This window comes from Pan troglodytes, chromosome 3, assembly GCF_028858775.2.
Source record: "Pan troglodytes isolate AG18354 chromosome 3, NHGRI_mPanTro3-v2.0_pri, whole genome shotgun sequence".
NCBI classification, from domain to species: domain Eukaryota; kingdom Metazoa; phylum Chordata; class Mammalia; order Primates; family Hominidae; genus Pan; species Pan troglodytes.
Genome location: NC_072401.2, coordinates 76,473,553 through 76,489,136, shown reverse-complemented (window position 1 = coordinate 76,489,136; position 15,584 = coordinate 76,473,553). Strand labels below are relative to the sequence as shown.

General features: G+C 38.0%; 1 protein-coding gene across 24 annotated transcripts in view; it reads left to right on the top strand.

Moving 5' to 3' along the window:
- Positions 1-4,243: 4,243 nt before the first annotated feature.
- Positions 4,244-15,584, top strand: part of FIP1L1 (factor interacting with PAPOLA and CPSF1) — an 82,507-nt gene continuing 71,166 nt past the window's right edge. For 7 of the 24 annotated variants that reach the window (XM_016951740.4, XM_054683785.2, XM_016951735.4 and 4 more), the window contains exons 1-4: positions 4,282-4,625; positions 5,930-5,969; positions 8,970-9,027; positions 10,466-10,569. In XM_016951740.4, the coding sequence (XP_016807229.1) occupies positions 4,541-4,625; positions 5,930-5,969; positions 8,970-9,027; positions 10,466-10,569 (287 nt within the window). In that variant the 5' untranslated portion in view covers positions 4,282-4,540. Of the gene's footprint in view, positions 4,626-5,777; positions 5,823-5,929; positions 5,970-8,969; positions 9,028-10,465; positions 10,570-15,584 lie in introns of all 24 variants that reach the window. The other 17 variants (XM_016951736.4, XM_016951730.4, XM_016951739.4 and 14 more) reach the window with 13 other exon arrangements.

The window sequence follows — 15,584 nt, the reverse complement described above, 5'->3', positions numbered from 1 at the left end:
AAAGAGTATGCGAAGTTTACTGACAGCACAGACATGAATAGGAAATAATACAATTTTCCAGAAACAACTAGCAATAGAAAATTTATTTTTTCTTTTTTGGTGAGCTAAACTTAGGACTAGGTAAAGTTTATTGTTAAAAGATGTCAGGATGTAGAGGAAGATGGCTAATTGGGGTTTAATTTATCATGGAAGTACATAAAGAGGAAGGAAAGCTCTACACACGTACAATTACTTTGCTTGTTCAAAGAAGAAAAGTCCTAAACAACATGTTACCTGCTTGTCAATAACTTGTCAAATGCTTTGACTTTTTTTTTTTTTTGAGACGGAGTCTTGCTCTGTCGCCCAGGCTGGAGTGCAATGATGTGATCTTGGCTCACTGCAACCTCCTCCTCCTGGGTTCAAGCGATTCTTCTGCCTCAGCCTCCTGAGTAGTTGGAATCACAGGTGCGTGCCACAATGCCCAGCTAATTTTTGTGTTTTTAGTAGAAACAATGTTTCACTATGTTGAGCAGGCTGGTCTTGAACTCCTGACCTCAGGTGATCCGCCTGCCTTGGCCTCCCAAAGTGCTGGGATTACAGGCGTGAGCCACCGTGCCTGGCTAGATGCTTTGACATCTGAAACCTCAATTTAGCTTTGTTATTCTTCCCCAATATTGGTACAAATGTTATTTTAATGTATCAACTTACTGCTGAGGAAACTTAAGAACATTGAGAATTTAAGAACATTGAAATTTATGTGACAGCAAAGAGCACAGTTGGGCATAAACATCATACGCATGCCAAACATATTTATGTGTACTTGCTATATATACTGGATAGTGAGCAAGGCATTTTTATTTGATCTCAAATTCTTGTCATCATTTAACTCATTATCATCTACTAAACACTCTCAGTACTTCTCAGAGATAAGTATATTAAAACTTATCTTTTAATTTTTTTTGCCAGAAACCAACAGACCACAAAACAACAATAAAATGGAAAACAAATAGAATATATGGAGCACTGTAGTTTGATAAGGTCATAATATAAGAAATGGAAGGAGGAATATATAATATCTTCAAACTACCTACCTTTGATGTCTCCCCTGGTGAGCAGGGAGAGAAAGATACCTTTAACTAAGAAAGCATATTCAGGCAAGAAACTCAGCTTAGAAGCAAGGAGGAAGAGGTCTTTTCAGAGTAGTTATTAGTGATTTATGTGCTTCTTTGCTTGTGGAAATCTTCATTTTCAAAGCTTAGCTCAAATGCTACCTCCACCACAAAAGCTATTCTAGTATTGTTCATCATTTCTTCAGTTATGTTTAAGCAATGCCTTGAAAGGCAGCTGAAAACAGAAAAAGATCCCTTAACAAAAGGCAATTGGTTTTCTTATGAAACCAATTAAATAAATAGAACGATCAATAGACAGGACTGTGAGTGATTGCCTTACGATACTCATAAACAGTCTATAAGACTTCATTCTATTACTTTCAACAGGGACCAAGAAGATTTACTCAGCGTTAAGCACTATACTAGGAATTGAAGTGATGGCTATGGGATGCCCTGTTTGGAGGTGGACTTGGTCTAGCGAAGAGCCTGAGGCAAACAGAAATATAGTCAAATAATTACTATACAGTGTGATAGGCACATGGCATAGAAGCAGCATGGTGTCTAGAAGGAGTGAGTTGCTCTGTCCCACTCACCCCCCAAATACATCTGACCTCATCTGCATTCTCTCTCACTCACTATACTTTAGCTACATTTTGAGTTTCTTGAACATGCCAAGTATGCTTCTACCTCAGGGCCTTTGCACTTCTTATTCCTCTGTTTGATAGTCTGTCACCCCGAAATCCACGGGACTCACCTCCTGTCTCCATTCAAGTCTCTTATATCACTTCATCAGAGTAGCTTTCCCTGACCACTCCATATAAAATTGCACCCCATCACTTCATTTTATATTGCTTACTCTTTTCACAATTCTTATCATCATGACATATCATACGTTCATATGTTTATTATCTGACTCTCTTATTAGAATCAAAGCTCCACAAAAGAAAGAACTTTGTTTTATTCACTGTTGAATCTACATAGCTGGAAGAGTTCCTGGCAAAACAAATGGGAAGAGATAAAATGGGATTCAGGAAAGATTTCACAAAGGTGATTATACCCCCAGAGAGTTTAGAAGGATGCAAGAGATTATCATAAAAAGATGAGGGAGCTGGGAATAGCTGGTAGAAGTGTGTTCAAAGGTAAGAAAGATTAAAACCACATGGTTTGTTTAAATAATGTGAGATATTGGTTGGGCGTAAACCCTTCATTTGTGCTTCTATTACAACACATTCACCTCTTCTCTTGTAGGAGAGTTGTTTACTGCCCCTCTGTCTTTCTCAATAACTTCAGAGTTCTTTAAGGGCTGGGACTGTTTCACTCATGTCTTCATTTTCCAAGTCCTTAAACAGAGCAGATGTTCTGTAATTGCTAAATAAATAAATGATAAAACAATATTTATTCATCAAGGAGCAAGAAAACTCATTTAGTTGTTCAATTAAAATGGATTTCTCTCTGTTGACAAGCGAATGCCCTGTTTGTAAACTTCATAAATGAAAGAGACCTCAGAGATCATCTAACTTGGCCTTTCCATTTTATAGATGAGAAAACTGAAGCATAGAAAGGTTGATTGCCTGACTATACAACCTGCTAGGTATAATGAAGAACTGAGGCCAGGCCTGGTGGCTCATACATGTAATCCCAGCACTTTGGGAGGCCTAGGTGGAAGGATTGCTAGAGACCACGAGTTCCAGACCAGCCTAGGCAACATGGTGAGACATTGTCTCTACAAAAAATAAAAAATTAGCCAGGTGTGGTGGCACCTGCTTGTCTGTAGTCCCAGGTACTCAGGAGGCTGAAGTGGGAGGACTGTTTGAGTCCGGGAGGTAGAGACTGCAGTGAACAGTGACCCTGCCACTGCATTTCAGCCTGGGTTACAGATTAAGACTGTTTCTTAAACAAAACAAAACAAAACAAAACAAAAAAATAGGCCGGGCGTGGTGGCTCATGCCTGTAAGCCCAGCACTTTGGGAGACCAAGGTGGGCAGATCACCTGAGGTCAGGAGTTCAAAACCAGCCTGGCCAAAATGGTGAAACCCCCTCTCTACTATAAATACAAAAATTGGCTGGGCATGGTGGTGCGTGCCTGTAATCCCAGCTACTTGGGAGGCTGAGGCAGAAGAATCGCCTGAGCCCAGGAGGTGGAGGTTGCAGTGAGCAGAGATCGCACCACTGTACTCCAGCTGGGCAACAGAGTGAGACTCCGCCTCAAATAAATAAACAAACAAACAAACAAAAAACCTAGAGCTCCAGTTTGAACCATGGTATGTCATCTTTTCACTGGAAGATGTGCTTTCAGAAGCGGGCTGAACATTTGGTTTACCTATTAAAATAAAAACTGTACATACTTTATGATCTATCTTCGAGAAACAGACAAATCTGCAAGGAGCCGTGTGGATCTTCATTGTCATTTTTTGTTGTACTTAAAAGTGTAAAGTCGAAAGCAATCTGGGTGTACATCAATGGAGAAATAGCCATATTCACTCTGTGATAGCCATACTATGCAATTTTATGAAGCACTTAAAATAGATATAGTTTGATTCATACTAAAATGAAAAAGAGCTCCAAGACACGGATGCTAAAAAAAAAGAAAAAAAAGGAAGTCGAAGGATGATACTATACTGTACTGTACTATTTAAGACTTGTCAATCTCAGGTTCTCCCACCAAAACAGCACAACACACGAAGCAAGTGTATAGGAAATTTCGGAATGAACTCCAAACAGGATACGCATCTGTAGCAAGGGCTACCTCCGGAGAGAAGGGTAGGGGAATGAGGCGGTCTTTGACCTTGACAGTAATTTATGGTTTTTAACAATGAGAGTGCATTCTTCATCTATTAGTTTTGCTTTTGTTGGCTGTGAAAATTAATTTTTCGAGAAATAGTACTGATTGTGATTTCATCTCTATTCAGTGAGGAAAGGGAGTGACAGGTAATGATTCTGTATCAAGGCTGATTAAAGAATAAAAGAAGGCCTTTCTGAAGATTAAAAAACAAATAAAAAGTTGAGAAGAAAGAGCACGAAGAGTAGAAGGGAACAATGGTGTACTCGCCAGCAATGGCAATACGGGTTATTAAAAAGAAGGGTGGGGGCGGGGAACCCTGGCCGACTCAGGACGCCACGGGAGGAAGCCACGCAAAATAGCAAACCGGGATCCTAGAGGGGCGGGGCCCACCTCAGCGCGCAGGCGCAACCAGGCCCAGGTGGCCGCCGCGGAAGCGAAGCCACCTATACGCGCCGCGCCGCTTGGGTCTCCTGCGCATGCGCAGACGGACCTGCGCTGGAGGCTTCATCTTTGCCGCCGCTGCCGTCGCCTTCCTGGGATTTGAGTCTCGAGCTTTCTTCTTTCATTCGCCGGCGGGTTCGCGCCCTTCTCGCGCCTCGGGGCTGCGAGGCTGGGGAAGGGGTTGGAGGGGGCTGTTGATCGCCGCGTTTAAGTTGCGCTCGGGGCGGCCATGTCGGCCGGCGAGGTCGAGCGCCTAGTGTCGGAGCTGAGCGGCGGGACCGGAGGGGATGAGGAGGAAGAGTGGCTCTATGGCGGTACGAAACTTCCTGTCTCTGTCTCTCGGGTTCTCTCAGGCCTCCCCTCTTGGCCCTCAAACGGCCGGCGTCCCTGGCCTCTCGCGCCGCCGCTTCGGGCCTCTGGTTGGGAGTCCTGTCCGGCCTGACTTAGGCCGAGCGCGGCGTGCGCGTGCCCCCAGTCCCCGCGGCGGTCTCCCGCCTGGCCCACGCCCACCATGCGCATCCACCCCTGTGGCGGCCGGGCCGGGCTGGGGGGCTGTGACCGGTCCTGGCCCCCGGCTTCGCTGTGCTTTCCCCGAGGCGTCTCGATCGCCTAGCTGCTGCGCTCTTTACCCTTGTTTTTTTCTGTCGATTCTGAGGTGGTGTTTTTTTGTGTCTGTTTTTGCCCTGTGGCCTTAGGGTGCCCTTCCTGTCCCTTCTTTCAGAAACAGTCATTCTGTAATAATAGCTAAATAAAGTTAATGCTGTACAACTAACGTCTTGTTTCTTGATGGTCAGTTTGTATGGAATGCACCTGCAAGGGTACCTCCTTATCTGAAAGTCGTGCTTTAAAAATAATTAATTAAGAGAGAGAGAGAGAGAAAGATGGCCCATAAAGAAAACCCTGAATGTCTCCTGTATTAAGGTGAAGTTATTCTTTTTTAAGAGACTGCCGTTTAACCTACATCATGGAAGTATCTCATGACCCTTCGGCTTATAGTTTTCAGTGTCATCTCATGTATTTGTTTTTCTCAAAATAAATTTAATGCATCATGTACTTCTCTCTAGAAGGGTACTTGTTTGACATCTGGTTTTTAACTTTAAGTCACAATCCCTTCTTGCTTGTTAACACCAGATTTGAAAGTTAATGTTTGTTCCTTGCCTAAAACATATATTCTTGATTGTCTTTAGAATAGAATAGTAAAAGTGCACTTTGGGCACCATGCAGGTCCTTGATGATGTGACTTTGATAAACTTGTAAAAAAAAAATCGTTTGGTGGCAAGATTTAGCATTAGTTACTACTCTTTGAAATGTGAATGTGTAGGATTTCTTTTACAAAAATCTGGAAATCTTCATTACCTCTTAAATTTAAGCTTATTTTTATAGCAGTAAAGTCTGATTTTTTTTTCCATAAAATACGTATCTTGTTAAGTAATTATAAGGTGATCTAACTTTGGATGTGCTTATAGGCCCATGGGACGTGCATGTGCACAGTGATTTGGCAAAGGACCTAGGTTAGTGCTTGTGATGATCACTTCAGATTTTCATAATACTAGTTTCTTTAAGAGTGGTTTCTTTATTTTGTTTGCTTATTTATTTATTTGTTTATTTTACTTGGTAGATGAAAATGAAGTTGAAAGGCCAGAAGAAGAAAATGCCAGGTTAGTGAAATTTTCTGTTGATGCCTATTACACAGGTTGTGTGATACAATGGTTCTGTCAGTTGTCAAAATTATTTTCTTACAATCATTGGCTTCATTACAACACTGACTTACAACATTTTGGAGGACATTGAATCCTTTAAGGATTATTCCAGTTTCAGGACCTAATCTTATGCCAATTCTATTTGTTGGTAGTTTAAAGGACAAAGTTTTTGAACTTAGGATTGGACTGATTTTACACTGTTAAGTAACTTGTTACTCTTAAGTGAATTCAGTAGTGAAGTATACAGTATAATCATTAAGCTACTGATAAAAATATTTTAACTTAATTGAAAATGTTTTTAAGTAAATCAGGAACACTCCAAACTACTGCTTTTCCAGTTTATTAACATTTTTGATGATATAATGGCAGTTTGGTTGTAATTTCAATGCTATGTATTGTTTGCATTCAAAATGTAATTAGCTGATTTGTTATAAGGTTGATTTCTTTGTTAGATTGTAAGAAAGATGTAAGTGTTCATTTATAGAACATATACAGGGAGTCAGAATTTTACCCCAGATTTCAAAAAGCAAGCCATGCAAAGAAGTACATGGAGATGTCGGCTTTACCCTGACCACATGCATTAGTGTCTGTAATGGAGGGAGAGGTAATTAGAAGATTTTAAGGAATATTTGGGTTTAAAAAGTGGAAGATATACAACTTCATACCGAGTAAGCTGCAATCGAAAAGATAAAACAGGTGTTAGTGAGGATATGGGGAAATAAAACCCTCATACACTTCTGGTGGGATTGTAAAATGGTGCAGCTGCTTTGAAGAACAGCCTGGCCATTTTCTCAAATGGTGAAACATGGAGTTACCATGTGAGTCCTCCACCTTAGAGGAATGAAAACATATTCACACAAAAACTTGTACGTGAATATTCATAGCAGCATTATTCTTAATAGAAAGTGGAAAAAGAAAACCTCGCAGCTGCATCAACTGATGAATGGATAGATTAAATGTGTTATATCCATACAGCGGAATATTATTTGGCAAGGACAATAAAATGAAGTACTGGTAGATGTTACAACACGGATGAACCTTACAAATGTGGAAGCTAAAGAAGTCAGTCCGTAGAGACAGATTAGTGGTTACTAAGAGTTGGGTGAGTGATTGCTAATGTATACAAAGTTCCTTTTGGGAGTGATGCATACATTCTGGAATTAGATAGTTGTGATGGTTGGACTATGTGACCATATTAAAACTCAGTTGTCCTGTTTGAATGGGTAGATTGTATAATATGTGAATTGCATCTCAAAGCTGTTACAACAAAAAATGGATAGAGGGAAAAAGTGAGAAATGGAAGTAGAAATAGCTTAGGAGGAGCTGAAACTACAGTTCAGCTTCCTTACCCAAAAAATCCCCTATAGTCTTTTCACTCATTGGTATATTATCTGAAATGTTATTTCATTTTAAAATTTATGTAGTCAACTCAGTTCCTAATTCTGATCTCAACCACAAAGTTGAGATTAGTTTTAATTTATGTTATGAAAGTGATTGAATATTTCTTTGTACCCATTCCTTCAGTTGGTCAAGAAATTAATTACAGGTATAGTTTTACAATCAAATATACTTTTCTATATGATAATCTTTATCCCATTAATTTTTATTTTTATTGGTTACAATTTTAAAAGCTTACTTTCTAATCAAACATTCTTTAATTTTAATTCCGCAATACACAACTTGCTAAAATTTATTGGAGGGAACCTTCTACCTTCCCTGAGTGTCACTGTCAACAAAGCTTTATATTCCTTTCTGCAACTTCATTTGGGGAGCCGTTGAGTTGATTTCATCCTATGGGGGAAAAAACAACTTCCTTTACAGTGTTATTTTTCTAGAAAAAGCTTAAAATTTTATCATGTTTCTAACATTTTAATGGTGATAGAAAATTAAAACTTCCAAAAGAGTAGGCCTATTGAAGAAAGGTACTCTGCCCAACCTACTGCTATCTGGCTTGGTACATCATTGCATTGCTCTACCAAAGTTCCTATTAGAATTTGCCCGTTTCCTACTGACTGGCTCATTGCTGAAGCCTCTGTTTTTCTTAAACATTGCATTGCAGTCTCCAATTGTGTTATATCTATCCAAGTTTTGACTAAAGAAGGGATACTGTTTTGTGACATAGAAAGCAAATGGGACTTGCTTCTGGCTACCTAGAAGCTTATTTCAGCAGGAGGTAAATGTACTGAACAATTATAGCTGCATATTTGTTTTCTTGAAGCAAGCAGTAGAACAATGAAAATATAACAGTTATGTTTTGACTTTTTATCTTTCATTTTGCTTTATTTGGTGATTGTGCTATAAAATGCCACTGTAAAAATCAAATTGATTTAGGATAATTAAAATTGATTAAGTTTGTCATATATTTTTAAAATGTGTAAAAAGCTTGAATTATAGCCCACCATCAAATTATAAATCATTAATAAACTGTGAAGGCATTTGCATTCTTTTTTTTTTTTTTTGAGACGGCGTCTCACGCTGTCGCCCAGGCTAGAGTGCAGTGGCATGATCACTGCAGCCTCACTGCAACCTCTATCTCCTGGGTTCAAGCAATTGTCTGCTTCAGCCTTCGGAGTAGCTGGGATTACAGGCGCCCGCCACCATGCCTGGCTAATTTTTTTTTTTTGTATTTTTAGTAGAGACGGGGTTTTACCATCTTGGCCAGGCTGGTCTTGAATTCCTGACCTCGTGATCCACCCACCTCAGCCTCTCAAAGTGCTGGGATTACAGGCATGAGCCTCCACGCCCAGCCTGGCATTTGCATTCTACTTACAATGTTGAGTACTTGTCTTATGCAAGTTACTAGAAATAACGGAATAAGACAGTCAGATTTTACCATTACTGTCTCCAGTGGAGACAATAATTTTAGGAGCTTTACTAAAGCTTAGAAATACTAATATAATCTATCTGTACTTCCGAAAAGTAATGCCTGACATGTATACTTACTTTTGTTGTTTGTAGTGCTAATCCTCCATCTGGAATTGAAGATGAAACTGCTGAAAATGGTGTACCAAAACCGGTAACATAAGGCTTTGAAATCCAGTTACTGATACAAATCTTTATCAATAGCTTCACAGTTTACATAGAAAGCAAGCTGGCATTTTATGTTACCTTCAGTATCAGGTGTTATCTGGCCCTTTCTTACATCTCCTACTTCATCTGGTGCCATCAAAAACATATATAGGAATTAAAATGAGGAAAAGAAATAGTAGAAAGACTTCAGAGGAAAATAGTATGTGCAAAGGCTTGATGTTTATTGCTTTCAAGGAATTGAATGGTTATAAATCTACTGAATATAGTGAGCCTGGTTTTCAGAGCAAGTTTTGAGCCCACAGCCTTTCACTGTTATGATTTTTTAACGTTGCTTTTTAATGTATGTGACAGTCCCTGACTGCATGCCTGCATGCCATTGATACTTTGTGAGGTGAACATATCATTGGTCTTATGAATATTTGTGCATTTTAATCCTATAAAAGGAAGGAAGTTATTGTTCTGGAAGTTTGAAGTTGTATACAAAAAAGTATTTTGCCTATGTGATCTACTTATTTACTATGATGTGATTAAGCACAAAATAGCCTTTAAGAGCCAAAGTAAAATCTTCACAAATATAGAATTTGCATGTAGGGCCTCTTCTAGGTATACAAGAATACCAAGAATAACTGAGCTTCTACTTAACTATTTGGTACTTCTTATGCTTTGGGGTTTTTTTTTTTTTAATTCTTTAATTGATTTGGTACATTGTATTTGTGACACTGTGAATCTTAAAATTGTTTTCCTCTTAGATTCTTTTTTGCCAAGACTTCTCAAATACTTATTTTTTATAATTTTATCTTGTAGGTATCTTAGTAAGTTGCTTTAGATCTTTTTGCAAGAGGGGCAGATATGATAGTTAAAAAAAAATGAGGTGTTGTTTACCACAAGGAGATGATGCCAAAAAGATTTCATTTCTTTATTCATAGTCTTATCCTTTTTATTGTGTAGAACATCAAAATTATGAGTTGAAATAGGTGGCAGCATTATAAGCTTGTAACTTTTAAATTGTATCTCAAAAAAATACAGAGTGGGGCTGGGCATGGTGGCTCACGCCTGTAATTCCAGCACTTTGGGAGGCCAAGGTGGATGGATCACCTGAGGTCAGGAGTTCAAGGCCAGCCTGGCCAACATGGTGAAACCCTGTCTCTGCTAAAAATACAAAAATTAGTTGGGCATGGTGGCGGGCACCTGTAATCCTAGCTACTCTAGAGGCTGAGGCCGGAGAATTGCTTGAACCTGGGAGGTGGAGGTTGCAGTGAGCTGAGATCATGCCACTGCACTCAAGCCGGGGCGACAAAGTGAGAGTCTGTCTCAAGACAGAAGAAAGAAAAAAAAAAACAGGGTGGTTACTTTTTTTAGTTATTAGTATTAGATGTTGAAATGGATTACTGAATGTATTTTATAATTTGTTTATGTTCATGTAGAAAGTGACTGAGACCGAAGATGATAGTGATAGTGACAGCGATGATGATGAAGATGATGTTCATGTCACTATAGGAGACATTAAAACGGGAGCACCACAGTATGGGTAAGCTATTTTTTAGTAAGTAACAATTGTGTAAATGCTATATAGTAAGGAGAGTGTGCCTATATCAAACTCTCAGTGGTTGAGTCCATTGTTTTTACATTTTTCTATTTTAACATAAAAGAACTTGTTAAAGTTTCATCATGAAGATACTTCTTTGCTAAAATACAGTTAATTGATTAGGCGAAGGTACATAGAAGCAGCAGTTTTTGATGCTGAATTTAAAGTGTTTTTATAAAAGAATTGAGTGCTAGGCCAGGCATAGAGGTTCATGCCTGTAATCCCAGGACTTTGGGAGGCCGAGGCGGGTGAATCACCTGAGGTCAGGAGTTCAAGACCAGCCTGACCAGCATGGTGAAACCTTATCTCTACTAAAAATACAAAAATTAGCCAGGCATGGTGGTGGGCACCTGTAATCCCAGCTACTCCAGAGACTAAGGCAGGAGAATCACTTGAACCTGGGAGGTGGAGGTTGCGGTGAACCCAGATTGAGCCACTGTACTCCAGCCTGGGTAACAGAGTGAGACTCTGTCTCGAGAAAAAGAAAAAAAAAAAGTACTATAAATTCTTTGATTAGAATTAGAAATCCTTAAATTGTAATTTGTATCTGTACTTATTATTATTTCACTTTATTATCCAGACCTGAGTTTAGGTTTTTAATTTTTTTGTCTAATAAAAACAATATCAAAAGTATTTCTTTTTGTTCTTAATAGTGTTTTCAGGTTTCTAATTCTCCCTTAGGCCTTTTAGGCCAATGTTTGTCTCCAATTTTGTATTCTATAAACTGGACCAAGTAAATGGACTGTCATTGACTCATTGAGCGCATAAAGAATCTTACAGAAAGATTGGAAGGGAAATACATTGAAGTACGAATTGTGATTTAGTTACGATAGGAGAATAAGAGTCAATGTGTTTTGTTTTTCAAGAGTCAATGTGTTTTGTTTTTCAAATTGGCTGTATAATGTGGTTATTATAGCTTATGCATTGGAAACATAAAATACATTAATTTCACTATAGTTCATTAAGCAACCTCATCTGGAATCAACCAGTATATACAAAAATATTGTTAAATATTTTATTAGTAGAGTAATTTGTTTTCAGAAGTCATTTCAGGAAGCTTAAAGCCAATTCAGTTATTGTCATAGTCAGTTTTGTATTATAATAATGACTACCCGTGTAATTTTAAAATCCTAGCACCTTTTTAGGGAACAGAGTAAAGAGGCTGATTTTTCATGTTAGGGGTGGATATTCTAAATGTGCTCCTCATTCTCATTTGGGAAAGTAAATAATTACTTAATGAGAAAGTTGGGCTTATACTGTAGTACTAGTAGGCCTTTACTATCTGCATGATGCAAAAGGAACACATAAAATTGTAATAATTGCATGTTCATTAAATGTTACGTAAAATTATTTGTATTTGCAAGTTATAGAACAACTTGAAGCAAATGACAATTTTTTTGGATTATGGATGGGACCTTTTTTTGGTAGAAATTGCACTCAAATATTAAATATACGTGGACTTCCATAGTACCTTACTAAACTTTATTTCTTATAGCAATTTTCAGTTTTATGCATTGTAATTATGTTTATACATATTTATTACCTTTAGACACTTTAGATTTCTATAGAGTAGAAACCATTGTATTCAAAACTCTTCAAAAAAACAAGAAACTGTGATTTATGAAGTTTTCTCTTCCTCACATTGCCTTAAATACAGTTAAGTGTGCAGTAAATGGTTATTGACTAAATAAACTGAATGTTATTTAGTTACAGTTGTCTCTGAGGATTTTCCCCCTTAGACATTTGATTATGAAAATTTTCAAATGCTCACAAAAGTTGAAGGAATTGACACGTGAATGCTCATTTACCCATCACCTAGATTATACAATCTACATTTTGCTTTGTTTGCTTGAACTCATATCCCTCTATGCGTTTACCCATTTATCAGTTGATTTATTTTTTATTCATTTTATGCATTTCGAAAGTAAAATACAGGCATTTGTGAAGAGTGTAAAGTTGTTTAACCTCTATATTTCAAGGTATATCCCTTGAAAACAAAGTCAGTGAGAAAATGAAATTTGATAAACATTTACTTATGCACAGCGTTTTCAGAAGCAAATTTAAAGAACAAACTGTGTCCAAGGACTGAATTGATTTATTGTAAATTGTTAGGAAATACAAAATAGCATTTTTTTTTTTTTTTTTTTTTTGGGTAACATACCTTTGTTACAAGTTCATTTTATATGTAAGTAAGGTATGAAGAAAAGCAACTCTTAAAGTAGGAATAATTTATCTTGGAAAGTAGTTTGTTACCTATCTCTGTGAGATTGATCCATTTATGTACTCAATAAATAATTTTTAAAGACATAATTTATCTGGCACTGTGTTAAGTAGCAAAGATAATGTGCCTTTATCAAACCATCTGTGATCATTCCATTATTATTATTTTTTTTACATTTACCATGCTACAAAAGAACCCTTGGTAAAATCACCATGAAATTTCGTGGAGTTAACAAATTAGATAAAGTTACATGAAAGCAGTAATTTTTTATCTGTGAATGTATTAATTGATGAGAATACAGGAAGTTATTATTTTCCAGAGGTAGTGAGGATGCCAGACATGTGAGTAAATATTTTCAGTGCAACATAAGTGCTAGAATAGAAACATGTACAAAGTGATTCGAAAGGTTTGAGAGGAGAGTTGCTAAAAGCCTACAGGTGTTGAAGAGAAGATCCCAGAGGTAACATTTGAACTTGTTTGAATAATTTTTGAGATGGGAGACAGTGGTTTTTAGGTGGAGGACACTGCCTAACAATAAATGTATTAGATGCATGCCTTGGAGGAAGTACATGGCTGGACGATAAGGTAGACGAAAAGAGACGGTTGAAATCACTTATGGAAGGAGTTAGGATGCTTTTGCTATGTCTTTGTAGACCTTGCAAGCTTGTCCGATGCACCTTATTTTGTTGCTGTTGTTGTTCTGTTTTGCTTTGTTTTAGTCTTTTAGCTGCCCAAAGCCATGGTTTTTAGTTTCTGTCTCCAGTGATAAGTGGAAAAGAGGGGTGATAAAGGGGCTTTACTGGCCTAACCAGAAACAGAAACTAAGGACTCATGACTCTATTCTCTCCCTTAGACACCCCTAATTAGGTTTTTAGACAGGTCATATCATTTGAAAAGATAACTCTAGCATCAGTAGTTGAGATGGGTTAGATGGAGAGACATTGACTAATAGATGTGAAGTAGTTGTCCAGGTGAGATGATAATCTAGACTAAGGCAGCAGTAGTAGAGAGATGAATGGGAAAATAGTACATTTGAGTATTAGAGAAACAGAAATATAGTCAGGCATGTGGTATACACCTGTAGTCCCATGGACTTGGGAGGCTGAGGTAGGAGGATTGCTTGAGCCTTGGAGTTTCAGGCCAGCCTGGGCAATATAGTAAGATCCTGTCTCAAAGAATAAATAGAAACAAATAACATGGGTAACTGGTTGGTTGTGGATGGAGGAGGAGGTAAAGGGCTCAGTGACTTAAAGATTTCTAGAGCAGTTAATTGGGTACAGGTGGGTGCTACTGCTCCCACCTCCCACAAAATAGATTCATTTGACATGTTTATTTTGGAGTTCCTATAGAAAGTCCAAGTATAGGATCTAGCCTTTAGAGTGGTCTGAGACTTCATAGGGATCTATTGGACATTATATCAAATTTGCCTTTGCAATTTTTCATACCACTAAGCTTCTCTACACAGGCTTCTCTACAAAGGCTTGTGGCTTAAAAAAGAAAAATGATGTTTTAAAAGGCAGAATGGGGAATAGAAAGTAGCTAGGTGGAAAGCGAAGAAGCTCATTTATTGAACACTTGTGGCTAAGCCTTTTATAAAAATACTGTTTTATTCTATACGGTCCTGTAAGAGAACAGTTTAGAGAAAATCCTTGATTTTTGTACATTTGTAGAAAAATCATGTACATCATATGTAGATACTGCTAAGTCACTTTTTCTGAATTTGGATTGTTAAAATGTAAACATCGTGAAGGCAGGAACCGTAATTGTCCAGCTCCTCATACTTTTTCCTCAGCCTAGAACCATACTTGACATGGTTTGGTGCTCAGTAAGCATTACATGAATTAATCAGCCTATAAAATGATTATTTCAAGTTGGTGACGATAGTACTGCTTGACAGTAATATTTGGTCCACTTTGTAATTTTTGCATTTCTAGCTGTGGAGCTACAGTTATTTGATACAATTAGACATTTTATTGAATTTACATTTTTCTTTTTTAAGTAGAAAAGAAAAATGACAGTGCAAACGTAACTAAACCTAAGTCTTAAATGTAGTACATCAGAGACAAAAGATGGAAGTAATTATTATTAGACCCAAAGCAGTGAATCTGAAGTCCAGATGGCTGAAGTTCTGAGAGAAAAGAACCAAATATATAACATGAATATAATGTGAGAAATATATCATTGAAAACATCTGTGACTTGAGGTCTTACTGATATCTTTTTTTTTTTTGAGATAGAGTCTCGCTCTTTCGCCCAGGCTGGAGTGCAGTGGCGCGATCTCACTGCAAGCTCCGCCTCCTGGGTTCACGCCATTCTCATGCTTCAGCCTCCTGAGTAGCTGGGATTACAGGCACCCACCCCCATGCCTGGCTAATTTTTTTCTATTTTTTAGTGGAGACGGGGTTTCATGGTGTTAGCCAGGATGGTCTTGATCTCCTGACCTCGTGATCCACCCGCCTCGGCCTCCCAAAGTGCTGGGATTACAGGCGTGAGCCGCCGTGCCCGGCCGTCTTACTGATATGTTTTTGTTCAGTGGGAGTTGGTCCTTCTTTGCCCATTCCCATTTTCTTCTAACTTCCCTAGTAACAGAAAAGTCTCTTTTAATTAGTATATTTGATAATACTACTCATATATAAGAATCCATTATATAAAGAAGTAAAGAACTGTCTGTAACCCCATATTACAGAAAATGTATACAAGGCTCATTTATACAAGTAAAAATGCAATGAATTATTCAA